Consider the following 25,859-nt stretch of genomic DNA (forward strand, 5'->3'; position numbering starts at 1 on the left):
GTCACCTCTGTGCCGCTCCCTGCGCAGTGGCAGGGCTGGCCTGGGCTGCAGGGGCTGCCACGTGCGGGTGGGAGTCCAGAACAGATTGTCTGCAGCGCTTCTGGGCCATAAGCCTCTGCAGAAATACAGCAAATCGTAATGTTGTTCTTCTTTCTGATGTGGGAACGGGTGGGTCGGGCATCTCGTTTCTTTAGGGAGACAGCTGGCCTGCAAAGTTTGGCTCGGTGTATTTTTCCTTGGTCTGTGAATGAACAAATAGTAAGGCCTGTGGAAGGATTAAAAAAAGGAAAAAACTGGTTTCTGCCGCTCAGTTGGTATGGGAGAAGTCAGTCAGCCCATTTGAAAAACCAGAAGTCTCTTTAGATGTCTGTTTCCTTTGTAGCCACAGTAAGCTATTGGCTGAAGGCTTTTTCCAAACACGAGTTTGTTTCAGAGGCCCTTCCTTAAATAAATGTTTAGTTTGGTGGTAAAATTCCTACTGCTCTACCTGGGAGGTGAGCCCCAAAATGCGAAGGTGGGCTCCAGCAGGGCGCTCACTGGTGCCAGCAGCTACTGGACTGTAGGGGTTGACAGTCATGGCAAAATACTGCTGCCAAACAACCCCCTGAAATAAATGCATCTGGTGTTGGAGTTGGGTCTGGGCACCAGTTCTGTTTTGCAGTGGTACCTGCTGCTCGTGAATTTACACAAAGCCCTGGCGAATGCCACGCTTCTAGTTCTCCCCTGCAGGCATTTTTCCGAATTACAGGAAGGCGATTTCAGTTCCGCCAGCACAGGGGGTACTGAAGACAAGTTTGGTGAGGCCTGTGTTAACCTGAATCAGCGGAGAAGGGTTCCTGATGCGATGAGGATGGCAGAGGGTGCTGCTGCCAGCGGGGGGCTGGGGGAGCCCCCTTTTCCTCCAGCTGCCATCAGGCGCTGCCCCTGGTTCTTGGCCCTGGGCTGGGCAGATGCAGGCAGCAGGCAGCAGGGTGGCTTTGTTGCTAGGGCAGTCAGGCAGAGAATCTCCCCTGCCTGCCTGGGTCCTTATTTAACCCCGTCACTGTGCACATTACTGCCAAAAATCAATGACTTGCTTTATGATGTGTGTTTGCAGAGTCTTTAAATAACGTACAGAGGAAAAACAACCAAGCTACACAGTGTACATTAGCTCTTAGCTAATAACTGAGAAGTTATTAGTAATATCTTTTGGATTTAGCTTGTCTAAGCTAAACTTCCTCCCCATTTTCTATACAGGCAACAACATATTAGTGCCCTGCTGGCACTGTACATATTAATGGGTTATTGGTATTGAGCTGCTGTGACTCCAGCACGTTCAGCAAGACTTGGCTCTGCAAAATGGCAGTGGCAGAGATGAACTCGGTGCAGGCTGCAAGCACTGCTTTAGAAACTTCCTCCGTGCCTGGAAGCTGCCCTGTGCCCAGCTCCGTGGCCTGCAGGCACAGCCGAGGGGCTGCAGCCATGCGTGGGGCCGCGTGTCCCTGCCGCGTGTGTGCGAGCGGGGCTGCGGCACTAGGAGATGGGGCAGGACTGGACACCGGTCGCTGCATCTGAAGCACGTGTGGGAGGAGATAACGCGTGCTGCCTTTAAGTGGAGCCATGGGAAAGTAAGGCCTAGTTAAAGCAGTGCTTACCACGGGTGAAAATACAACAAATGCACTCTTGAAGCATCCCAGGGAACTGTTTTTTGGACAAACGAGGAGACCTTCAAAATTTCAGCTGGTGAGAGCAGCTGTGAGAGCAGGGAGCACCAGCCCTGGCTCTGGTGAGCCCATCCTGCTGGGGGAGCTGTGGGAGATGAGGCAGTGGGGCTGCAAGTGCTCACATGCATCTCCTGGGGGATGGTGGCTGCGGACAGCTGTGCCTGGTGCCTTTCATGGGGCAAGGACTTTGTCTCCCTGCCCTCTGCACTCTTCCAGCCAGCCTGCTAGCATCTGTGTCCCATGCCGTGAGGTCAGGAGAACTGCAGGAGAGGTGATGGGAGGCAGGCAGAGCTCCAGGCACTTGCAGAGGTGGGTTTGGTCCGGGTAGTCCTGCGTGCAGAGCAAGATGAAAGGAGCTGAGAGCAGGCAGTGAAGGCTGCCGGAAAACTGAAATGCTGGAAGGATGGTGTGGGGCTCTTTGAAATTGTAGTGGGGCTGTGAAGGGGAATCAGGCAGGCAGGTGTCTAAACAGCCTGTAAGTAAAGGCATGCTGCCCTGCAGCTATGGAAATGCAGCGAAGTCTTTTGCTCCAGCGTTGCTTTCAGTGCTTCTCTGCAGCCAGGTACCTGCTGCCTGCTCCTGGCCGGGACTTGGCCTTGCATTTAGGAAGGGCTTTTAGCATACGAGCTTCTTTGTAGTGGATCTGCTCCTCTCTTGCTTGGGTTCAAGAGGATTTAGATGCTCTTGGTCTACCTGGGGCTGAAACATCTGTCTGTTTGCACATCTGCTCTCTGCTGCTGCTGGTTAGGCAGCTCTGCTAAGGCAGCGTGCTGCTCACAGCCCCTGGAGCTCCTGCTGCTGGGTGCTGTGGGCTTGGGGGGCTCTTCTCTGCAGTAGGGTGTGCTTGTAGAGTATGCCACCCAGCACGTGCTTCCAGTGCCCAGGGAGCCAGGGGAGATGATGAGCTAGGGCTGAGGATAACTTTCAGGACTGGAAGAAACACCACAGCACAGTAACACATTTGGGAAGACGAGCATTTGGTCTGAACTTCATCGGTGTCGACCGCATAATAATGCAGAAAGCTTCAGCTACCACTACTAGCAGGCTCCTAACTTCATTGGTGCTCTGTTAACGCGTGTGTAGGAACTGGTTGGCTGGTGTTACGTTTTTGACCTGTGTCAATGCTGTCAGATGGACAGTTGTGCTGTGTGCTGTTGGTTGTACGTGAGACCTAAAATGACAGCCTGAGCACCCCTCAGGCAGTTAAGCATTGACTTCCCACTGCGTAATGTTATTCGAATGGAGCAAGGGCCCAGCTGTGCATGGTTCCTCAGAAACGTCCTCAGAAACATCTTAGTCGTATCCCTGTGGCATAGCCAAACATTCTGAGCTCAAAGGCAGCTGAGATCTTTCTCTTTTTTTTTTTTCTTTCCCTCCATGAAATCCAAGGTGGACGGAGCTCTTAAGCACCTCTCATCCGTGGGGGTTGAAATGCAGGTCCCAAAGTTGCATTGCTCTTATCATTTCATTCAGACTAGAGCCGCTCATGCAGAATAGCTGCTGTAAAGGGCAGTGTTAAATGTGGAAACGATTAAGACTCTAAGATAACAACGTACCAGCATCTGCAGTGTGTTCTGCTGGTAATCCCAAGAGCCAGAAAGGAACAAGAAGATCTAAGCCACAATATAGCAGATTTGCTCTGTTAAACAGGTGCACATTGAGAAAGGAATAGTGCACTTCAATTGGTGTGAGATACCCTATTCTTAAAAAGTAAGTGACCCTCCAGGAATTGATCTGTAAGGAAGTTCATTCCCTCTCTTAAGCCTGTCTTGTAGAGAAGAGTTCAACTGTTTAAAAAGGAATACAGCAGTTGTAATGTGTGTGAAATATTTTGATGCATAAATCTTTGTTTTCTCTTTCCCCAGGAGATGGCAAATTCTGTCTACTTGGTTATGGAGGTGAGTGTCTATTGTTTTTTCAACTTTTTTCATCTTTAACTTGGATTAAGCAGACCAGTTCATTAGACAAGAAGTGTTTTCTGCTCAGTCTCACCTGCAATGCTTTTGCTAATCTAATATGCAGCTGCATACCTTTGAGAACTGGAACAGTGTGGATGAAGATAGCAGTGGGATTTCTTTATATTGCTGCTGTTAGAAGGTCATGCTGGCAGAGGTTTAATCAGTTGGATGCCTTACCTCAAGGGTCAAATGAGCATTACGGGATAGTATCTGCTTCAAAGATTCATGGAAAGAACATTTTATTCACACAGTATAGCTGCAAAGATTTTTGTATGTTTTCTTTCTTCTGCAGTCTTTGCTCTGAGGTCTGTTGACCTTTCCTTAGTGATGTGGAACATAATGTAGGGAATTTCAGTTTTCAGCTATGGCTGCTCCCAGATTTTCCTTAGTCAGCTTCCTGGTGGTCTTCAAGCGGTGACCTTTCTGCTCTCTTGGTTTTGTCTTTCTCTCTGTGCATGCGCAAGGATGTACACATGTAGGGCGAATATGCCAGAAGAGGAAGCTATTGGAATAGCTTTTTTTCTGCCAGTTTCTGAATGTATATTCTGATGTGATTGTTTTTAAATACTGTGATAAGCTTGCAGTGCTAGTGAAGTTCACTGAAGTTTTTAGTCCTTAATTTGCTTTGCATTAACTGAGCTTTCTGTTCTGCTTCCAGTACTGCAATGGTGGTGACCTGGCAGACTACCTTCACAGTAAGTAGAACAGCATGGAAAGTATCCTCGGTATTTGTAAGGAATCACTGATGGTTCTCACTCCTTAAAGTTGCTGGGGCTTGACATCATCCTTTAATCTCACTTCTTAATGTGGCTCTGCATCATGGTTAAACGAAGTTTGGTTTTACTGTTAGAATTTAAAGTTAGTCAGCTGGATAATACTTCGGGCTGCTTATTTGAGGGATGTAATGCCTGGAAATGGCAAAAAATGAAGGATTAAAAGCTAAATTTAAATTTGCCCTACAGCTAGTGTTGAAATCCCTACTTTTGACGAGTGCTTTTGATGATAAGCTTTCTTTTAGGATGAAATTATCTTGGAAAATTCAGATTTCTTCCAGGATATTTCTCTAGTATACGTGAGGCACATCTTTATTGAGAGGTTATGGTGCTGCTACAGTTATTTTGATAATCGCATGCTTATATTTCATTGCAACATCTACTTTTCCACTGGCTTCTCTGACATTTTTGCTGGTAGTTCCTGTAGCACTTAAACAAGCAGCACATGCAAATCCACTGCTTCTGATTGAATGAGATGCTTGTAAGCTTCCCAATCCATTCTGCCCTCTAATTACAAGCATTAGGCAATATGGTAATCCTGTGTTGAATCAAAAGGCACTCTAATTCCCCTTGTCTTCATAACTGGACGACGTGCATACGTGCACGTTTCAGTGCAGTGAGCGTTTGTGTTGGATTAAACTGTTGGTCAACCCCACCTCTGATACAAGCTGAGGTTGTATGTGTTCTGCTGAGCAAAGCTTCTGTGGTGGTGGTGTTTTTTAATCATTTCTCTTCTGATAGATCTCTGGGGATGTTGCTGTCGTTTAAAGCCCATCACAGGGTATGTTTTGAGCTTACAGTGGCAGATCTCTGCGATGTATGGTAGAGCTGTAGGAAGCATTCCAGAAGTCACTGTTTTTACTACAGGAGTAACTAAAATTTTGTAGCTTGTGACAGGAGATCAGAGCAGGTTCATCTACGATTTCTTTAAATTCTGTGAATTGGCATTGACACAGGCTGTTACGGGTGGTCACGTTAGTCTCCTGGTGTAAATAGAAGGGCCTCTGCAGGAGTCGTGCTGGCCATGTTCTGTGCACATGGCCTTGGGGGGGTTGCAAGACAGGCCCAAATAAATCAGCCTGGCCTTTCAGACTTCAGCATGATTTGGATTGGACGCGTGTTAAAGAGATGCTTGTGCACCTGTGGGTAAGAGGAGAAGTTATTTTTCCTAAATAACTTTTCCAAAATGGTGTTGTCATTCAACATCAGCGAGCATGCTCCAGTCTGTTACCCTTGGATCAGCTGTCAGGGCGTGTTTACTGCGCTTTCCCAGGCAGCCTCTGGGCTGATCGAACATTTGCTACATCTCTCCACAGTGCTGACCAAAAGCCACCTTTTGAGGTGATTTCATCCTTTTCCTATGCCTCAAGAGCTACCAGGCAGGCAGGCCTCGTGCTGACCCGCAGTAAATGTTTGTTCTGATCTCCTGACCTGTTCCCAAGGCAGCACACTGAGGGCCTCCTCACTCAAGTGGAGCCCATGAAAATAAACAGAGGGGATATTATTACTTCTCAGTAATGGCAAAGGGAGGCTTGTGAAACAGTGATCTCTGCAAGAATGTGTTGCTGACCACAGGCTTCCATGGAGAGGCCTGGACTTCAGTGCAGCCTCAGTGTTTTGCCAGTTCTCTGGGGAAGATGAGAGAGTGACCTTTTTTTTGCAGGGACAGAAGTACAAGTTTCCTGTTTGGGATGTCATGGAGACAGTGAGTTGTCTCGTTTGCCACATCTGTTCGGTGACGTCTAAATCAAATGAGTCTTCTGTATGTTCTCCATCTGCTGATGGTGGCCGGTCTGAAGACCGTTTGCAGACCGATGTGTAACTGTTCCTGGTTTTGGTAATCGTCCTGTTTGGAGCATGCTAATGCTGCTTTTCCTGAGTTTTGTAGAACAAGACAACTTGATCTGATATTAAACCTGCTAGCCTGAAGTAAATGAAAGGTGTTAGTAGGAAGGATGTGTCAAAATGAGCTACAGGCAGTACACAGAAAAATCCAGGTACTGCAAACTGTGAAGGGAACAGGAGTCCGACCCTTAGCTCTTCTGTTGTGGGGTTTTGAATCCCTGAGCTTGATTGTACAGGTGACATTAATTTTTGCCCTACTCTTCATAGACTTCAGGAGTCTCTGAAAGTGACAGTTGCATTTATTTCTCTGTCCTTCAGTTGGAGATTGCAGCTGTCATTTGGTAGACTGATGGGCTGAGTATGAGAGATAAGGACTCTTGTTTTTTTCTGTTATGTGTCTGTTAATGAAGTGAAGTAAAAGGGTATGCCCCTGTGCTCCCGGTGTAACCGCCTGTCCCTCTTCTGTTATTGAGGGCATCTTCTCAATTTCACAGTCCTCCCTTGCCATGCTACTGTGATTCTTGAGATGTAATGCTGCCAGAGGACCCGGCAGCCCTCTGCCTAATTTTTCTATGCTGCATTGTGGTAACTTCACTGTGCCACCGCAGACTGACTGGAGGAATCTCTCTACAGGCTCAAGACAGGAGCATAGATGCTCAGTGTGTTAGGAACACAACACCTTTGACAGGTTAAAAGCTTCAAGTGTGAAGTGGAAAAAGCTGAAATTGGTAGCTTAGAGGCACTATATTCCTCAGGGGAATGGGTTCTCTGGTTTCAGCTATAATGATTTAAATATATACATATATATATATATTTTTTTTTTTACCCCAGTTTGAAAGGTTAGGGAAGTTTAACTGGTTTGAGGGAATGGCAGCTAGCGTGGTGTTCATCTTATTGCCACCACACTATATAAAAGGGAGGGTAACGCCTTGAAGATGTGGCATGCTGCTGGAACTGCAGGTCAAGACAAGGCTCTACAGAAAACAGCTCTGCTAGAGGCGAGCCGTATTTAGCCAGGAGCTCCTGATTGCCTGCTGGCTTAATAACGCTAAGAGCCATCAAGTTCCAAGCCTTGTTTCTTGTTTGGGGGAAGATGAGACAGCCTCTCCTTCCCGGGGCCTGAGCTGAATTGAGCAAAACTTGTTGGAGCTCTTGCTGTTTTGCAGAAGGACGGGGTTTTAGCTGTTCACAAATAGGTGTCCCAGTCCACCTGGGGAAAGCTTTGTTAAAGAGGAGGAAGTAGAGTGGGTTTTTTGTTGTTTTTTCTTTTTTTTCTTTTTTTTTTTTCCCCAGAAGATGTAAGTAAGTTTGGTAGGTCTGCATCTAAGCTGCCTCTTACATCTTTAAGATCTCTTCACAGCATCGCCCCCTCTTGCAGAGCAGCCTTTTGAATTCCAGCCGAGTGCCAGTCCATGAGGAAAAAGGCCCAGCAAGGGGAGGGAAACTCTATAGACATGTGCACTTGTGTCACATGTACGCATCCAGGAGCGGCTGATGGCCGTGGTGACATTTTAGCTCTGCTTGTGCCTCTTCCTAGAACAGCGGGGTTCGGGAGCGGTGGGAGTTTATTTTCTATTCTAAGTGCTGTTTAACTTATCTGTTTCCCATGCGCATATTTCAAAAGTTAGATTTTTAATTTCCTGTGTTGTGTTAAAGCTGCCTGCAACCTCATCTGTGTTTTCATAAGGATTCCTCCCTTCTAGCTGATGAGGCAGAGTAGCATTTTGAAGTTCCTGCCAGCTTGTTTTGAGGTTTTACTAGAGAACAGCTGGAAAAATACTAATGAAGTCCCGAGTAATTTACCGGGACCTTCTACAAAAGAAATGATTTAGTTCAAGTGGAACGGTGCTTTCTTTAAGCCTGCCTTATTCAGCGACTGATAAGGAAGCAGGCTGGTAGCGCTGCTGGTCCTGTGGTCTGTTCAGCAGGCTGCTCCGAGCTTTGACAAGTTTCATGTGTGCAGTTCTTAAAATAACAGAAGCTAATGTTGCACCAGTCTGATTAGAAGGTCCAGATGAACATTATTTTAATCCCTTCAGTGTTATTTATTTCTCACACCACAGTTCTTGGGAAGCCCTTAGCTAAGGAGAGTAAGTTCAGTGCTTCCGTATGACCAGAATTTGATTATTAATTTTTAAAAAATATTTCTTTATAAAAAAGACCTCACATGGGGACATTTGGTAGGGGGATTTTTGCTAGGTATTGGACTGCTTTTCATCCTAACACTGGATTTGGATTAGAGTTATGGTTGGGTCTAGTGAGTGCTGATGCACAAGGATTAGGCCTGGACTTGGCTTCAGATCCCTGGTGGCCATGTACCCGAATCTGCCAGCCTTTTCCATGCCCAGCCTGAGCCATAATGGTTGCTGCAGACATAAATCCTAATCCTAATGGTGTCTCCAGGTTTAGACGTAGTCTTCTCGATAAAGCTGTAATGTCTGATGGCTGTTGACCATAGCTCAGAGGTGACCCTCTCACTCATCAGGTTGCAGGCTGTGTCTGGCTGGATGCTTAAAGCAAGCTGGCAGCTCTTGCTGAGGGAAGTCCTAAACCTCATCAAATGTCACTTTTGGACACAGCTGATAACCCAAATTCAGCACTTGCCACTGACCTGAGTTCACTATTAGACTCTCAGGGCTGAAAACAGCCCTGGTCACAGCATAAGCTGGGAATGCAAAAGCTCTCTCTTAATGCCAGCACTAAGCATTCAGAAATAATGCGTGGAGGAAAAAAAAGGCCAAATTATTGCTAATTGCTCTGGAGAAACTACCCCCTGGGCTCTTTGGAGAACTAGCATTGTAATTCTTTCATCTGTGGTTATTTTTCCCTCCTCCCTAGCTATGCGGACGCTTAGTGAAGACACCATCAGGCTCTTTCTTCAGCAGATAGCAGGTGCCATGAAAATGCTGCACAGCAAAGGCATCATCCATCGGGATCTGAAACCACAGAATATCCTCCTCTCCTACGCTGGAGGCAGGAAATCAAATCCCAACAACATACGCATAAAGATTGGTAAGACCCTGTTACAAGTGTCACCCTAACAGCTCTCAGGAGACTTTGGTAACAGATAAGTGGCAAGCCTCAATTTCTTTTGGGAACTGTCTAGAAGAAAATTTCTCCGCTTTTTAATATGCCCTAATGTTTTTCCACTTCCTCACTTAATTCCTCTGCAAGACATAACCGAGTTCAGCTAACTTCAGTGGGCCTCCAAGCAGTAGGAACAAGAGCTTTCTGCTCTGCCAAGACATGGGCTAATATAAAATAAATTGGTCAGGTTTTGCTCCATTTCCAAGCAGAATGGTGCCTCCCTTTGTAAAAACAAATACTAACCTGCCCTAATTGGCTTGCAGTCTCTAGGCTTACCAAGAAAGGAGCTGCTGCAGTGGCTTTTCTATTTGGCTTTTAGTAGAACCGAGGATAAATACTAAGTGGTGTCTTAAGTCCTAAAAGTAGCTCTTCTACTGTCTGGCTTCAGAGCATAAAGGAAGTCAGGCACATCACAAAGCAGATGTTTCTACAGTCTGAATTAGAGGTAGGCTTCTCAGCTGCATCTCTAAGAAAGTTACTTTTTTGTGAAGTGTAGAATTATCTGGAAGGTGGCAGTAAGCTATTTGGGAGATGCAGATGCAGGCGGGAGGGCTGTGGGCACAGCACACCACCAGGGCACTGCTGCTCTTCGGTGTGATGTGCCCTGCAACCCCTCCTTCCCACCTCCCTGAGAAATACATGGTCCAGGGAATAGCTAGCTAGATCAATCAGTGGCAGATGACAGTATAAACAGCTGTGCCAAATCATCTCCTTGCTTGAAATATCTACTAACCTTGAAAGAACCTCCAAGTATCATATGATCAGATGCTGAGTAACCTGCAGATGTAACTCGTATTTGTATTCCTAGCCCTTGGCTTTTCCAGCTACCAGGTGATCTAATGGCTCAGCTTTCTCCCTTCGTCCTGGAGTTAGCGCTGCTGAAACTTCTGAAGGAATAGAGCAAGACTGTGTTTCATTAGGGCTTTCCTACAAATGTGGGTGGTGGCAAGTAGTGGTTTCTCTTGGATGCCTGCTGCACTGCACTCCTTTTCAGTGGAGGGGAACTGTGAGTTCCCCAGATTAAATTTGGGATGGCAGCAGATGAATTGGCTGGTAGAACTGGCACGCTCTCTCTGAAGTCAAGAAGATTCCAGCAGCTGACATTTTGGAACGCAAGCAAACAGAGACGGAAAGAAGAGTCTGATCTCCCAAAATGAATGGGAGTTCATTCTTCTAAATACTGTGCGCAGTTTGGTTTCCTGTGTTCTAGTGTCTCCATTACCAGTCAGTAATGAGCACAAGGATGTTACTGCTCAGGGAGAGAGCTGTCGAAGTCTTGTGATTTGTGTGGGGTACATGACCTGCTGTGAAGGGCTCAGGGGAACTTAGGAAGGTGCAGGCTCTCTAGAGCTCATGTCTGACCTTGGCCCACCTCTCTGTTTCTCTTTGTAGCTGACTTTGGATTTGCCCGATACCTGCAGAATAATATGATGGCAGCGACTTTATGTGGTTCACCAATGTACATGGTAAGTGTGTTTTGCTGACAAGTTTTTGTGTATTGGTCTTGCTTCTTTGTTCGCCTCCCACTCCCAGAGGCAAGGCTTTGTGTTTCATTAATCGTCCCCCAAAAAGTGAAATTTTAATGACGTGTTAGAAAACAGCTATTACACAGCTATTGCTTCAGAGTTCTAGCTGCGGGTAATGTCAGGCAACAGGTGCGTGTGTTGCCATCTAACTTTCAGGTGAGCTGTTGATAAATAGAACTGAACAGAGTATTAATTGCTCTCTGCTCCCAGAAACAGTACTACCAGAGCATTTACCACTGAAGGTGCAGAGAAATGAAATGTATTTTCTCTGCTGCCGGTGAAGCAACAGAGTGAGGGCCAGGACGGTATTCCACACACCTGACTATATTGGCAGTGTTGTTTCCTTGTTGAAGAACCTTAATAAATCACTGCTTTGGCAGGACTTTTTGAGACTGTTTCCACAAGCCTACGGTCACCTCGAGCCTTTCAGTTGTTTTTGCTAAGGCCAGAATATCAGGAGCAAGGTCCTTGTTAAACAGCAGTTTTGTAAACTCTCCAACTATTTTTAGCTGTTTGGTCTTGCAAAATCCTTTCAGGCCCACGGACTGTTCAGGCACAGATACTGCCTTCTTGCTAACTTACTGCTGCTAAGTATATTTTGTACTCGGGAAATGGGTGTAAATGTAAAGGCCACTTGCTTCTTGTTCTGTGCACTGCCACTCCCTGTTCTCCACCCTCTGCATGCTGATTCTTTCAGCAAACCAGCTACTTCAGAGATGACTTCTTAGCCTGAGAACCAGACGTGTTTCAAAAAACAAACTGATCCCTTTCCCTTCCTTTGAACTTCCTCGTCTGTGACTGGGATGTGAGGACGTAGTCTCTTGTTTGTTTTCATGGAAGCAATCAGGATCTCAGTGTCTCAGTAAGCCAATGAAATTAAAAATGACAAAGCCAGGACAGGAATAAAAATGTCAAAACCAGCCATGTAATAGTCCCTGGGGGTGGGTGTCTGAGCTCAAAGTAAAAAAAGTTTATGTGGATCAGTTTAGGCTGAAATTTTTACAAGTGCCCTGAGGACAGTAGGCACTTGGAATCAGAATCATAGAACAGCCTGGGACGGAAGGGGCCTTCATGATTATCTACTTCCAACTCCCTGCTGTGGGCAGGGACACCTCCCACCAGACCAGGTAGCTCCAAGCCCCATCCAGCCTGGCTTTGAGCACTGGCAGGGATGGGGCAGCCGCAGCTTCTTGGGGCAACTTGTTCTAGTGCCTCACCACCATCACAGCAAAGAACTTCTTCCAAATATCTGATCTAAACCTACCCCTTTTTAGTTTAAAACCATTATTCCTTGTCCTATCACTACATTTCCCTGACAACGAGTCCCTCCCCAGCTTTCCTGATTTTCCTTGATTGTCAATATGTTCTAATACCTTTAAGTTTTGTCTGTACCTTTAGGTCAAACAGTTAAGCTGGACTGTGCTACGATGCACAGGGGTAGCATGTTCCACAGTACAAACTCAAGCAAAACAGACTTCCTCTCTTTCCCTTTTTTGAAGCCTGATGTTTATTTGAACTATGCTATATGTGAAGATGATGTCATTTTTTTCCCTCCTATGAGAGTTTCCGGAATTGTCTGTTTTTGTGATACTTTTCTTTCAGAGTCTCTTATGAAAGTAAATCAAAACACCCAGCTTGATGTGTTTTTTCTTTGTTTTTGCCTGAAAGAAGCTACCAATGACCTTTTGCTGTTTTATCTTTTTAATTTAAATGACTCTGGACATTACAGGGAATCTCAGTGTTTCGTATTTTTCTCTGTTTACTGATAGGTTTGAGGGAAATTCGTGCAGGGAGGGTGAAAGTGGTCTTTAGGGGATGCTTTGAAGTCTGTCCCTGTTGCTATTATGGATCTTGTGCATTAGCACTGAAAACGTACAGAAGGCAAGCCCTTATTCCCTGTTTTAGCTCCTAGCCCGTTGCTGCTGTTTTCATGTTGCTCTCTTACAAAGAAAGGCACGTAACCAACACCACAGTGAGCTTTGTGGCTCAGTCCTGATACAATCCATGTCACATGTGACTTGAAACCTTCTGTAGTTCTCATCCTCTAGCTTTCTTTGGCTTTGTTTGGTGTCATTCCTGCTTCATTTGGCGACAGCAGCTTGGTCTGTTCCTGAGTTCTCTGCTGCCGTTTTCTTCTGTTACATGCAGCCTTTGCTCCTAACAGCTAAAAATTGATCCCGTTCCATGCTGGCAGCACTGTGATGAAATCTGTCGTTACAAATGTGTGGGATTAGCCAGCCTGCCCTTCTGCCCCTCCTCCAGCACTGCTCCCCAGGCAGGCTGCGTGCTGAACCACGGGGCCTTGCGGGCTCACTCTGCCTCCAGCCTCTGGAGCAAGCCAGGGAGGGAGCAGCTGAGGATGTGAGACTGGAAACCAGAGGCTGAGGCACAGCAGGGCTCAAGCTGTTGGACTGCAATGCCCAGGTCTGCCTTTGAACCCAAACTGTGGCTTTGGCAGCAGGCTCTGGAGCATACTTAATATACTGTCATCTTGGGCTAAATGAGGGAAATACACAAGTGCTGCTGATCAGGGCAGAGGCTGGAGCTTACTTGTGCGGTTTGAGCCTGTGCTTTTCTTGATCATTTATCTGTTCCTTGCTTTGCTTTAGATCTCTGTGATTTCAAGGAGCTGCCTTCTCAGTACAGGTTGATTCAGCAGAATATGGTATGCTCAAGAAGAGAAAGTACTGCGCTTACCTAAAGTAGGCATAACAGCATAGGGTGTTCTTCTGTCTGCCTGAACAAAAGCTTCTGCTTCCCCAGCTTAACGAGGGAATTGGCCTTGTCGAGGTAGTTAGCCTTGTTGGGAGCAAATCTTTTGTGGTTATTGGAAATCCAAGTCAGGGGGTTTTAAAACGTATCAGTGACTTGTGTTTCTTTCCTGCAGCTGCCAAAAATAGCCTGCATCTTTTATAAAACAAACTTCTGTTCTCTCCCAAAAAGGCACCTGAAGTCATCATGTCTCAACACTACGATGCCAAAGCTGACCTGTGGAGTATTGGAACCATCATTTATCAGTGTCTGACCGGAAAGGCTCCTTTTCAGGTGAGTAGCTTCGATTTCATGTTTCTGAATTAGTAGTAGTAGTATAGATGACATCTACTTCAGAGTAAGTGGATTTAAAAAAAAAACAAAACAAATTCCAATAGAGCCAGCCTTATACAGGTCTGCCTGCCCAGCACGTTGACAATGTGGTGCCTCACACGTTTTAATGCTGGAAGTGGTACTAGAGGATGACTCTCCTCTCCTCTGGGCTGTATCTCAGTAAAATGCGTTTTGTGGTTACAAATCCTTAGGGAAGGTCACTTATTCAGGAAAACTGTCATGGATCAGTTAAGCAGTAATATTTCCAGGCAGATTTTTAATAAAGAAAGAGGTGGCAGAGGAGAACACTTCATATTTGCAACTATGCTCACTGTGTAATTTGTGATTATAATTCTGATGGATGTAAGGACAACAAGGAAGACTAATTGCAAGTTAATGTTAGGGATGATTTGGTGGTAACTGGTGTATTGCAGCTAAATCAACTTTGTCTTTAGAGCAGCTAAGTAGGATCTTATCAACAGGATCTTATCTGTCATCTCACAGCAACCCCTTCCAGCCTGAAATGTTTGTTCATCAAGTCCAAACCCCTCTAAATATAACACAGTCCAGTAGAACTCCACCCTGTAATTTATGCCATAACTCCTGACTGAGCTAGAGCATATATTTTTGTGAAAGGCATTCTCCGATTTTAAACTTCCAAATAATGGAGACCTCATTGCAACCTTGTGCAAGTTGCTTCAGGATTACTTCACGTACTTTTAATCTTAAGTATAGCTGGAATGAATCTAAACTCAGTGCATTTTTCTTGTTCCTAATCGTTAGCGAGCCACAGAGTACGCTGCCTGTTACTTTTTTTTCTTCCATGCTGAATGAGATTTGCAGACTCCTCCTTACAACCACTATTTTAAAGTACTGTACTTGTCAGGTTTTTTTTCCTTTCTGACTTGCAGCAGAGCAGAGACTCAAGTTCCTGATAATTCTTTGCTGCTTTAATATTTGAGCTCTTTAGAGCTCATCTCTGTCTAATCCACGGAAAAAAAAACAAACCACAAATTTGTATGCTGATGTGAGTTCCAGTTCATGCCAGCTCTGCAGGTTTAGGTCATTTAGGGGGAAAAAAAAAAAAAAAAATCTGCAGGATTTTCTGAGCTTTAGTTCTATAGCTCTTTACAATTTCATATGAGACCTTGAATATTTATGCAGTTAAATCGTCAGGAAGAATAAAATGAATTCTGAATCTGTTGCAGGAAACAGTGGGCAAATACAGAAGTAAAGTAATGGTATGTTTTGGTTTTGTCTCAGTGTGAAGAACCTTTTTTTCCTTCAGGGTAATTTTTTCCCTGTTGCTATGAGAATCTTCCATTCCAGTGCTTTATATTCTACCCACCAGCTTGATCTGTATTTAGCGCAAGACTTCATTTCCTTTCCATGTTTCTTTTTTATAAACACCCCTACAAAAGTACATGGAAACTCCTGAATGGATCCCACTTGCTGGCTGCATGCACTTGTTATTAGTGTTGGTATCTTTGTTTGAGAGGAGAAAATGACTGTTAGGATAAAAGAAAATATTTGTGCAGTAAGAAAAAATGTGGGTGTGGAGAAAGCAAGCTTTGACTACATGCATAGGAGAGCTTTTCACTGATTTGGCCTTGTAACTTGGTCCTTTTTAGTCTCTGAAGGCCCCTTAATATTGAATTCATTTAAATGATGTAGTTATCACTAACATGGTGACTTTCACAAGTGTTTTTCACTGAAGTTTTTTCACTTAATCTCACGCAACCTTCGCGCATCTGATTGCTTTGCAAAGAGTTAGGTGGCTTTTCTTACTGGTCACTGAAGCATGTTGCAGAAATGTGCTTCTAAAAACATTTGTTTTTATAGCAAACATTTTTCAAGAGAATTAAATTAAATACCAGACAGCTTCATTCAGCTTCTCAGCCAAGGTTTTGGGCAGGAAGATGGTCAGAATAATATCGTCCTCCTGCCTGTGTCTGTGTCCTCAGGCTCATACAGAGGTGAGGCAGTCCTATGGTGCTTGTGTCCCTTTGGTTGAGCCATGGCAGTCCCCTGCCTCACAGTGGGCAGTGGAGGGGCACTTGGGCTCCTGCCCAGCAGGTTCTGATCCTTGCTTTGTGCTTGCCTGAATGGGGAACTTCTTTCTTTCCCATATACATCTGGCATCTGTTGGTCTAGGAGTCATTTGTTTCTCTATATTCCCTGCCACCCCCACCTCCCCTTCTTCTTTTGGGGTTTGTATTTTGAAACAAAATGCCCAGCCCCATTTGTTACTGCAGTAGCAGCTGTGGATTTGTTTGATCAGGGAGAAAGAAAAGCTCAACCCAGATGGTTCTCTGTGCTCCATCTATTTGTTTTGACTGTGTGTGTGTCACAAACTGCCTTCTCCCAGCTCTAAGTTTCAGGTGAATGAAGCCTGTCTAGGGCAGATGTTGGAAAGCTAGTTAAAGGTTAACAAGCTTTATTTCGTTGTTGGCATGACTGTGTTGTAAGAATTTGCTGACAGGCACTGAGCAGGCGAGAAGCTATTGCTTACAGGGCTGGGGAGAGGAGAGTAGCGGACAGAGGTGATGCACCTGCGGCCAGAGGTGCTGGGGACACCGTGCTTTTGGAGGGGATGTCTAGAAACGGATGGAGAGAGAACAGGCTCGTTCTGCATAGTGCCAGCAGCACAGCCAGTTGTGAGCAGCCAGGAGCTGGGTTTCTCGTGTTAACTTCTTCAGGCTAAATCCTCACGGTGTGTTCCCTCCCAGACAGCACCTGACCTCTGTCTGGCTGAGATTCCCATGGGAATCTGGAGCACAGCATGAAACGTGCTGCGTTTGGGCTCTCTGGCTGTTCACTGTGTGAGCCAATGTTACTTCGGGAGAGTGCAAACCAAAAGGTTTACACTCCAGTGTTATCTGTAGCAAGGAGGAATTAGTTGCCTAAAAATAAATAGGCTTCAGGGGGCTGGGTTAGATGAAGAAAAGATCAAATGTGTGGAAAGGCTGAGGCAGCTGTCAATCCAAAAAGTGCCTGTAAATCTAGACAGAGATATGTGAGTGCATGTGTATGTGTGTGTGTTTTCGAGCTGTCTCAAAGTTAATTTTAACTGTAGCTGGGTCACCCAAGGCAACTTCCCAGTCATTCTTGTCCCTTTCTTGCCACCTTGCCTGCAGACAAGAAACTGCTATGCTCAGATGTGAACAGCTGCTAGGATGGCTGGTGAAGCTGTCGTAAGGAGCTTTTCGTATTAAACATGCCCATAAACAAAACAGTGAGGCTGCCATAGGGATGAGATTAACAGGATTCATAATCCCCATAAACAGATTTGCTGAGCGCTGTATTAATGTGGAATTGTTAATTTGCCTTGCCTAATAAGTGGTCTGCACTTGCAATTCTTCGTTGCCGTCACTGAGGACAGGACTGGAACAGGGTTTCCAGGTCTTGCAGACCAGCACTGAGAAATGCCTCGAGTACAGCAGCCCTCTCTTGTGCTTAGCTGAGACAAAAAGATGGGGACCCAGTGCCCACCACGGGGAGGCGGAGGCTGCGTAGACAGGTGACAACTAGAAACAAAAGTGGAGACAGGTAGGGGAGAAAAAAATCACACAAGGTCAAAAATAATTTCCAAAAGCTATCTTGTCCTTGTAGATGATGATTGAAATGTGATTAGTTAAATGACTCAAGTCTTTTTTGGGGAGGTGGAAGAATAGCACTGATGCCCCGATGGGTCCCACTGTGTGACCCTTCTGAAAACTGGGCAGCTGTCGGTAAGGAGATGCACAGACACACGTACACGTGTCAGGGCTGTACCTGGCAGTGGCACCCAGTCCATTCAGACACCCAGTCCTGACGGGAACGTGAAACCTGGCTGTCTCCTGGTCGAGCCTTTGTAAGCAACTCCTCGCTGCTTTGTGGCCAGGGAGCAGGAGCTGTAACACAAGTTGCTGGTCTGTCTGGCAGCTCTGAGCCAGTCAACCTGTGTGTGGATGTTCTCATCCCAGCTAGCTGGTAGATAGACACTTCATCTCTAAGCCTGGTGTACCAAGTCCCCTGCTTTATTTCTGAATTAAATCCTCTGGTGTAAGTACTGAGATTACGTGGCACTTAAAAAAATAAAAAGAAATACCGTGTTGTAAAATGGGCTCTGAGGAAAACTGGAGGAGGAGGATTTTATACCCAGAATTGGAACTCCAGGGTTACTTGCTAGGCCTGTGTTCCCAAAGCTGCTCCTCTGGGAGCAGCTCCCTGTGTCCAAGCAGACAGGTATTCCTTGCTGAGCTTAAAAGTGGCACTGGACTGCTGTGCGAAGATTTGACAAAGCGATCAACTACTTCTTGTAGTAAGAGCCATCAGCTTTTTGCCTTGTGCCTGTGGACCAGATCCTGTTCTCTCAGGAACTGAGAGAAAAACCTCCATGGACAGCTAAAGAAAAGAGAGATTTTTTTTTCTGCTGCTTGTCCTTTCAGGTTCCTCTGGATGCTTGCCACTTAGCTCTGGGAGTCTTAAAACACCCAGTGTAGCTCTGCATGAGGAAGAGGTATTTGCAGCAGGTTTTCAAGCTGTTCCTCAGAACTGTTGAGCTGGAGGCATTATTACTCATTTCTTTTTAACGTATCTGAATTGCATCTCTGCACCCTCAAATCCCCAGGAATCTGCAGGAAAGGCTTCAGAGAGGAGAGCAGGTACCATCACATGTGCTGTGAGGTGTTGACCAGACAGTGCTGCTCCCTGGGGGTGTGACTGCCTCTGCCCCCTCTGACTGAGCACTGTGCAGCTCCAGCTTTTCCCCAAGCACAACAAGCCCAGTGCTGAGCTCTTTTGGAAACCCCAGTGCTTTTTTGGGTGCAATTCGCTCGCAGGCAGCCAGCACCAGGCGGGATTTGGCAGGGCTGTGCTGAATGCCTTTGCTGGCTAAACATGTTTCCATTGCTGCTTGGGACAAAGTACCAGAGGGGCAGGATTGGATTTGTCTGATTGTCTTATATATAGAAAGGGCAGACAAAAACAGACCCAGTTACACCAAAGCAGCTGCTCCATAGTAACGTGAGAGGGGGAGCGAGGGTATGAGTTGGCCTGCTGGTGTGTCTCCTATTTGTAGGGAAACTAAAACTGAACTGCCCGTTCTGTATCCCGGTTTCTGGCAGGTGGGTGCTGCCCTGCGGGGCAGCAGCTGGCTCGGCGTACCTTGAATGGTGCAGTTGGTAGGCACCTGAAATGTTTGCTTGCTTTTTTCTGATGGTTTTCTTGGACAGGGTGTGTATCTACCAGGAAGGTAGATTTCATATTGAGTCCTTCAATCCTAGAGGAAGGAATTCAAGTGGTGTTTTTAGTGTCTTACAAGCGTCTCAGTGTTCAGAGAGGCACTACGCTATCGCAGGATTATCAGAGAAGCACGGCACTACTGTAGGAAGAACTGGGCAAAGTGGCTGAGGCGCTCTGTGAAGTGGTCAGTGCTCTGTGAAGTGGCTGCCAACAGTGGGCTCGCTGCTGGGAGCCTGCTGCTGCCAGCAGGGCTGCGTGGCTCGCTTCATGGTTGCAGTTCTGTGAAGGTGCCGCTGGTTTCTCCAAAGTCCCGGGGATCCACAGGCGTCTGTGCAGGGTGCTGACTAAAAGGACTGTGCTCCCCAGCAGACAGCCACCTGTGTCAGGCCCGGCCTTGAGCTGTGGGCTGCTGGGGACAAGCCCCAGTGAGAAAGCACAGTGTGGGGGCAGAGAGGCCTGGTGGCGTGGGTACGATCCTGGCAGAACAAGTGCAGATTGTACTGAGAAAGTAGAATGGGGAGAAACAACATCCCTAAATGGGTCTCTCTTTTAATTTGTACAAAGAAGAGAGGAGCTTAATTGAGGATTTTGTTTCCACCCAAGCTAGTGCTTAGAAACCCTTTGTAATGAACTGGGCTTTGCATATGTGCTGCTTTTAATATACTTCATCTTTATTGCCAGGAAAATTTCTGACAAAACACTGTTTGAAATAGATCAGAGCCTCATTGTATTTGTGAAACAATTGAGTTGTTGCGACAGGAAATGAACAGAGACAACAGCCAAGGCTTGTATCTCTCTGATGTGAGCAGACACTTAGCTTCCCTGCAGTGCAGTTCTGTTCCTCCTTGTACGCCGTGTGTCAGGCATATTTTTCATTACGCAGTGTTGTGGCCAAGCCAGTTGGTGCAGTGTGTACACTCGCCTCGTTAAAGTTTGCCAAATATTAAGAATCTAATTACAGGGCAAAATCTGCGAGGGGAAAGGTGTAAAATGGAATTTTACTGAACCAAATCAAATTGAACAGCGGTGACTGGAAAGCTGATGCAGACTGGCATCTACATAACAACATGCTGTGCTGAACAACATCCATTTCATGGCTTCTGAAAACGGTGCTTTTGTGTCTCCTGTTTGGGTCCCTGCTGTGTCTGTGAACAGCAGAGGATAGGTTATTGCAGAGGGAACTAGGAAACCTTTATTTCCTTCTGTTAGGAATCCAGTAGCTCTGTTTGTGCAAGGATCTGGGTGGGTGGGAGGGAGTGTGTAAACAGCAGAGCCCATTATGGTCTTACTGATAACAAAGCTGCAAGGCTTGGGTTGCTAACACTATGTGAGAAGTGCTGTCCTGGTCAGTAGTACACCAGTCTTACTGATACTAGCAGCTACCTCTTGGTTTCTCTGAGTTCAGTACTGAGCTTTCTCAGCTGTTCTTAACTTCATGTTCATCTTTAGTCAGAGGGAGTAGGTGATGTTGAAACAGCATCTTATGTGGCTGCTCTTCCAGCCGTGCCGTGTGCGTGGTATTGTGATGGCCATCTGCAGATTGGCTTGTCTGATTTGCCACTTTAAGCATCTTAATCGACCTTAAATGCTTCTAATTTAGACATGGAAGTAGGTGGAAGGCTTGAGGGTTTTCTGTCTGCAACACCAGGAGAGCTGCCTGTTGCCTCCTGGTTCACACTTTCCTAAGCATTCTGCTGCACCAATAATTGGTTGCACACAAACCTTTCTGATCTTCCTTCCCTGTTTATATTTACCTTGTCTGTGTCATGCTACCCAGCCTGCTCTCTCTTTAATAAAGAGATATTGCCCGAGCAGAAAAGCTAATACACTAGGGTTAATTGACTGGCATGCATCTGTTGATTGTATAAAAACAAATGGAGAAATTATGTTAGGAGACTTGTCTGTGCTTCTATACTTATTTTTAACTTCAGCTGTAAAGCTCTAGTTGTGACGAGCCCTTTTTTGTTTTTAATCCCATCTCTCAAAATTTAAAATCTTGTCAACATCCCCCCCAGTTATGTTACTACAGAAATAGGAGCTGTGGCTTGAGACCTTCTGGCTTCCTAGGATTAAAGGAGAAAACTAATTCAGTTGCTGGTTCCCCGTGTTCCTGGTTTCTTCATAGATTCCTTGCCCATCAGCAGGCTCCCTGCACTCTTGTAAATACCCTGCAGCAGTAATCCCTGTTCTCAGCAGGAGCTGCCATTCATCATTTGGGACTCCTCACGTCTGCAATTATTTCACCTCTTGGGTGAGGCTATTAGGCCAGCTCAGACCTGAGCATCAGAGCCCACTGAAACAAAGCTCAGGGCTCAGAACGGGAGCGCAGGGCAGAACCAGGTCAGGGACAAAAAGGCAGGAGGCTGAAATAAGGTATTTTCACTCTGCCACAGTGCTGGCTTTTTAGACTAAAGCAAGCTGCAGGTTCTCATTGTCTCTGTTGGTTCAGCGATTGAAAAGTGCCTCTCTGCTCTTCAGAGTAACTGTGAAACAGAAATGCTAATCCCCTTCCTTTATTGCCAACTGCTTCATGCAATATTTTTATTTTTCCCCTACAGGCCAGCAGCCCACAGGATCTTCGTCTCTTCTATGAGAAAAACAAGATGCTGATGCCGAAGTAAGCATTCTTCCAGTGTTCATGTTTGTATGCACTTGTTTACTGTCTTCACACCTATCCCCATGTGCTTCTGGCTTGTCACATGGGGAGGTGCCTATAAAATATTTGGCTCCCTGCCTTGCCCTGTTCCTTAAACCAGCAGTGATGTGGCTCAGAGAAAGTCAGAGAGCAGCAGATTTCCAGAGATGGTGTTCCTACTTTCTCTAGATACTACTACTGCAAAAAAAAAAAAATAATAATAATTCAGGGTGGTTCGTGATTTCAGGAGCCAGATGGTGGCCCTTTCCCACGTATGGCTTCTCTACAGCTGGGTACCACTATTAAGAAGAAATCATGGCAATTCTTGATTCATGCAAGCAGCCAAACGTCAGCTTCTCCTGCAATCTGTCACACCTGACTGGAGATCACACCCCCATGTTTTCATGTGTCAGGATAGCAACTGCTTGTGTCCATCCTGCTAATAGGAGGGAGATACTAGAGCCGCTGTGGAAATGGACACTGCTGCAGTCTCCATGGGACACGGAGGGAAGATAACTGCCCTTATCCCAGGGGTATATGTTACCTAGTGCAGTAACTAGCTGCTATGTGGTGCTGTGATTTGTCAGTATATTTTGGTTTTGTTGCTGTGATCTTCACTTTTGAACTGTGAGCTCTTAAAGCCAAACCTCATGCTTGCTTTTGAAACCTCAGTCTTGTACAGAGCAAATGCTGAAGTTCCAGATTACACATCCAAATTCTGGAAGGCATTTTTAACCAGAAAGTTAGCTTCCATTTGGCAGAGCTGCTAATGCAACCACATATGTAGGAAGTTCATTGAGTTGATTTGGATTTTTCCTTGTTAGTTCAGACAGCTTTAAGAGAGGGCAGGAAGAACTACAAAGCAGCCAGACCTCTTATCAATGGCTCCTGCTATGCATTTAATTTCCCTTTAAAATACTTCATTTTTTGATTTTTGGGGCGAAGGGGGCAACCTTCAATCAGAATTAAATTTGGTGTACCTTCCTACTCTTCTGGATTGAACCAGAGGTTGTGATGGAGTAAAACACCCAAACAAAACACTTTGGAACAAAACCACTCCTTGGAGCCAGTCTGTGTGAACAGAAAGCAGCCCTTCTGTTTCCCCTACACAGCCTAAAACATGGCTGCTCACCTTTGAGGCAGTGCCTCTTACAAAGAGAGAAATAAATCCCTACAATTAATAAGTTCCCTTGTGCTGATCGTGCTGCCCTGCTGCTGCCTTGGCTCATGTATGCAGTAGGAGACAGCCAAGGGGAAGAATGAAACTCAGCTATAAGAGGCGAGCATGTCTGTTCGTGTAGGGATTAGTCCTTTTTCTTCATTAGAAGCTCGCTGCACCCACTGCATTCACAATTTTCACTCATCTCTGCTTCTCAACTCCCAGATATCACCGAAGTTTAAATCCAAGCTCATTTTTTTCCACCATAGAAGTTGGATCCAAAGTGGCCTTTCGTTAATGCTTCCCAAAGTTTGTCCATTTGTGTCTTCAATGTGAGCCGCAATCTGTGCTATTTCCTGAGTAAACACGACCAAACTGCCTCCCTCAGCCCTGCCAGCACAGGATGAAACACGAAACCGCTCGAGAGATCTCATTCCCAGACGGCAGCAGTGCCAGGGCTTGGTTTCATTCTCCTTGGGGCTAGGCATGCTGGCACCCACCTCCCCAGCATCCCCACGGAAAGCAGTGTGTTTTGGCCTGGGAGTGGGGTGGGGAAGAGAAGCTGATTAAACCCTCAGCAGCAGCCTCTGCCTCCCAAGCCGATGCTATTGTGGGCAGGTGAAATGCCGTTTGGAGGCGGGGAGCCCATGTCAGTAGGACCAAGCCCAAAGGCCTCACAATTTTAATAGCACCGATCTAAATAACTAACATTCGTTGCCTGATTTGCATGGCAAAGTATGTTGTAGATCACGGGAGGAAGGAGGCAGCTTGGCTGCTTATGTTTAAAAAGATGGCCTTCAAAAATAATACTGCAGGTTTCGAAGCTTGATGGTTTCGAGGTGAGAGGTATGAGGAGACAAACAGGCTGTTAATCTGCACTGTCCTCAGCCTGTTCTGACATCTGAGGTCTAGTACTTGACCTGCCTGTTTCTTGGCTTTAAAATCATACAAAAGCTCAAGTCATTGCTGGGAAACACACGCATTTTGGATGAGCAGTTTGTGTCGTGGATAAAGAAATTATGACGATAACACTGGAGGACTGCAGGACTCCTGCACTAATGTATTTTTCAGGAGACTGTTAGCTGTGGTATCCTGGGTTATTCCATTACGTGGTGTGCTTCTGAGGCACGCCTTCTTTTGACAAGATGTTGTTTTCTCTTGGCTCAAACCGAGTCTTGGTTTACCTGCATCCCTTCCAGAGCCCCAGTGCCCCCCTCTGTCAGCCTGGGAAGACCCACGCAAGTGTTAGAGTGTCAGGGATGGAAAGCAGCTTCTCCAGCACAAACAAGCATGACGGATGCTTGGCGTGATCCTCTGTTCTAGGAATCACTGGGCTCAAATTCCTGCACCAGCGAGGCCTAGGACTTCACAGAATATTTATAAATACACACCTTGCCCAACATCTCTGGTTTCACTCCAAACCAAACGAGATTTTGGTAGGGTCAGCTTTTTTTCCCCCCACACTCACACTTCTGACCCAGCTTCTTTTTCAGCCTGTCTGCGACATGGTGGAAATGGTGCAGGAGCGGTTGTTTCACCCCTGGTGGTCAGCCTTGGCTTCAGGGTGGTGAGCACTGCCCGAGTGAGCCACGTGCTGTGCTACTGAGCCGGCTGGGGCTCCGCGCAGTTGGCATTGCTGTGCTGAGCACACATGCCTTCACCTCGGCTGACCCTCGTGTGGGGAGAGGGGAAAGCTTGGCAAACCGTGGGGCCGTGCTGGGCACAGCCACGATAAACAGAGTTAATGCTGCAAGGAGTTGGAGCCACCTACGCTGAGTTTGGAGAGCTCTGCTCTGGCTGCAGGCAGGACGCCGCCGCTGCAGCCCCTACCAGTGCTGCTGGTTACAGAGGAAAGTCAGCAGAACTGAATCCACTTATGCAAGAGCTGAACTCTACTTTCTCTTCCTTAATCCGTTCATTTATTTCCTGCTTCTTGCAGTATATCAGGGTTATAACGAGCTGACCTGGCCTCTCCCCAGTCTGCTTGTGGAGTTGGAGAGAGCAATGATTTACTGCCTCTTCTGTGCTGCAGTGGCCATTGAAAAGAATTTTTTTTTTCCCTAGCTAAACTGGAAAGTAAGGAAATAGCTGCACTAATTTTAGCTTGCTTGAGTGCCAGATGCTCAGATCTTACTGGCCTTTGATTAATAAATGATGTATATCAAGAAGCAAATAGACAAAGGTCACTTGCCAGTCTTATATAAGCAGCATTTAAAAAGAAATGCCTTAATAAAATGGCAGTAACTGGTGATACATTTCACCACGAATATCCTAATGGGGAGCTTCCCCTCAGTAACTGCTTCATTTTAATGACCTCCTTATTCCTCTTAGAGCAAGCAGAAGATATTTTATTCAGCATGTGCAAAATACTGCATATAGACCAGGCTGAGCTGAGAACCAGAGGGCTGGAATCGCAGTGGAAGGGAAGGACCTGCAGGTGCTCGTGGGAGAGGCCGCTAAAGCTCGATTCACTGTGGCCTTAGCAGTGACAATGGGGGGTAAAAGCCAGATGGATGCAGAGATGTTCCTGCCCAGCCTCTCTCCAGTGAGTTCCTATGATGTTCCTAGCCCAGCAGGCAGAAAGTGAGCTTGCACTTGCAGTTTGCCTTCGTGAATACGCAGAAGTAGCTTAAGTAGATGGAGGGTCTCTTACATGCTTTTGTTTTCAATCCTAGCATCCCCAGGGAGACATCAAGCCACCTGAGGCAGCTGCTGCTGGGCCTTCTGCAGCGCAATCATAAGGACCGCATGGACTTCGGTAAGAGACCTCCTTCCAGTTCTAGTTGTGCTGCTTGTCGGTGCCTTCCTTTGAGCTATTGCACTGCACAAACCTCTGTGCTTTTGGCCGGTGCTAGGAAAAGCA

General features: G+C 46.1%; 1 protein-coding gene across 1 annotated transcript in view; it reads left to right on the forward strand.

The window, feature by feature from the left end:
• Positions 1-25,859, forward strand: part of ULK1 (unc-51 like autophagy activating kinase 1) — a 78,899-nt gene that overhangs the window by 12,138 nt on the left and 40,902 nt on the right. The window contains exons 4-10 of the mRNA XM_084297332.1: positions 3,569-3,601; positions 4,320-4,356; positions 9,118-9,291; positions 10,759-10,832; positions 13,836-13,937; positions 21,761-21,819; positions 25,672-25,754. Of these exons, the coding sequence (XP_084153458.1) occupies positions 3,569-3,601; positions 4,320-4,356; positions 9,118-9,291; positions 10,759-10,832; positions 13,836-13,937; positions 21,761-21,819; positions 25,672-25,754 (562 nt within the window). The remainder of the gene's footprint in view (positions 1-3,568; positions 3,602-4,319; positions 4,357-9,117; positions 9,292-10,758; positions 10,833-13,835; positions 13,938-21,760; positions 21,820-25,671; positions 25,755-25,859) is intronic.

Source organism: Netta rufina (assembly GCF_964035555.1).
Source record: "Netta rufina genome assembly, chromosome: 17".
NCBI lineage: Eukaryota > Metazoa > Chordata > Aves > Anseriformes > Anatidae > Netta > Netta rufina.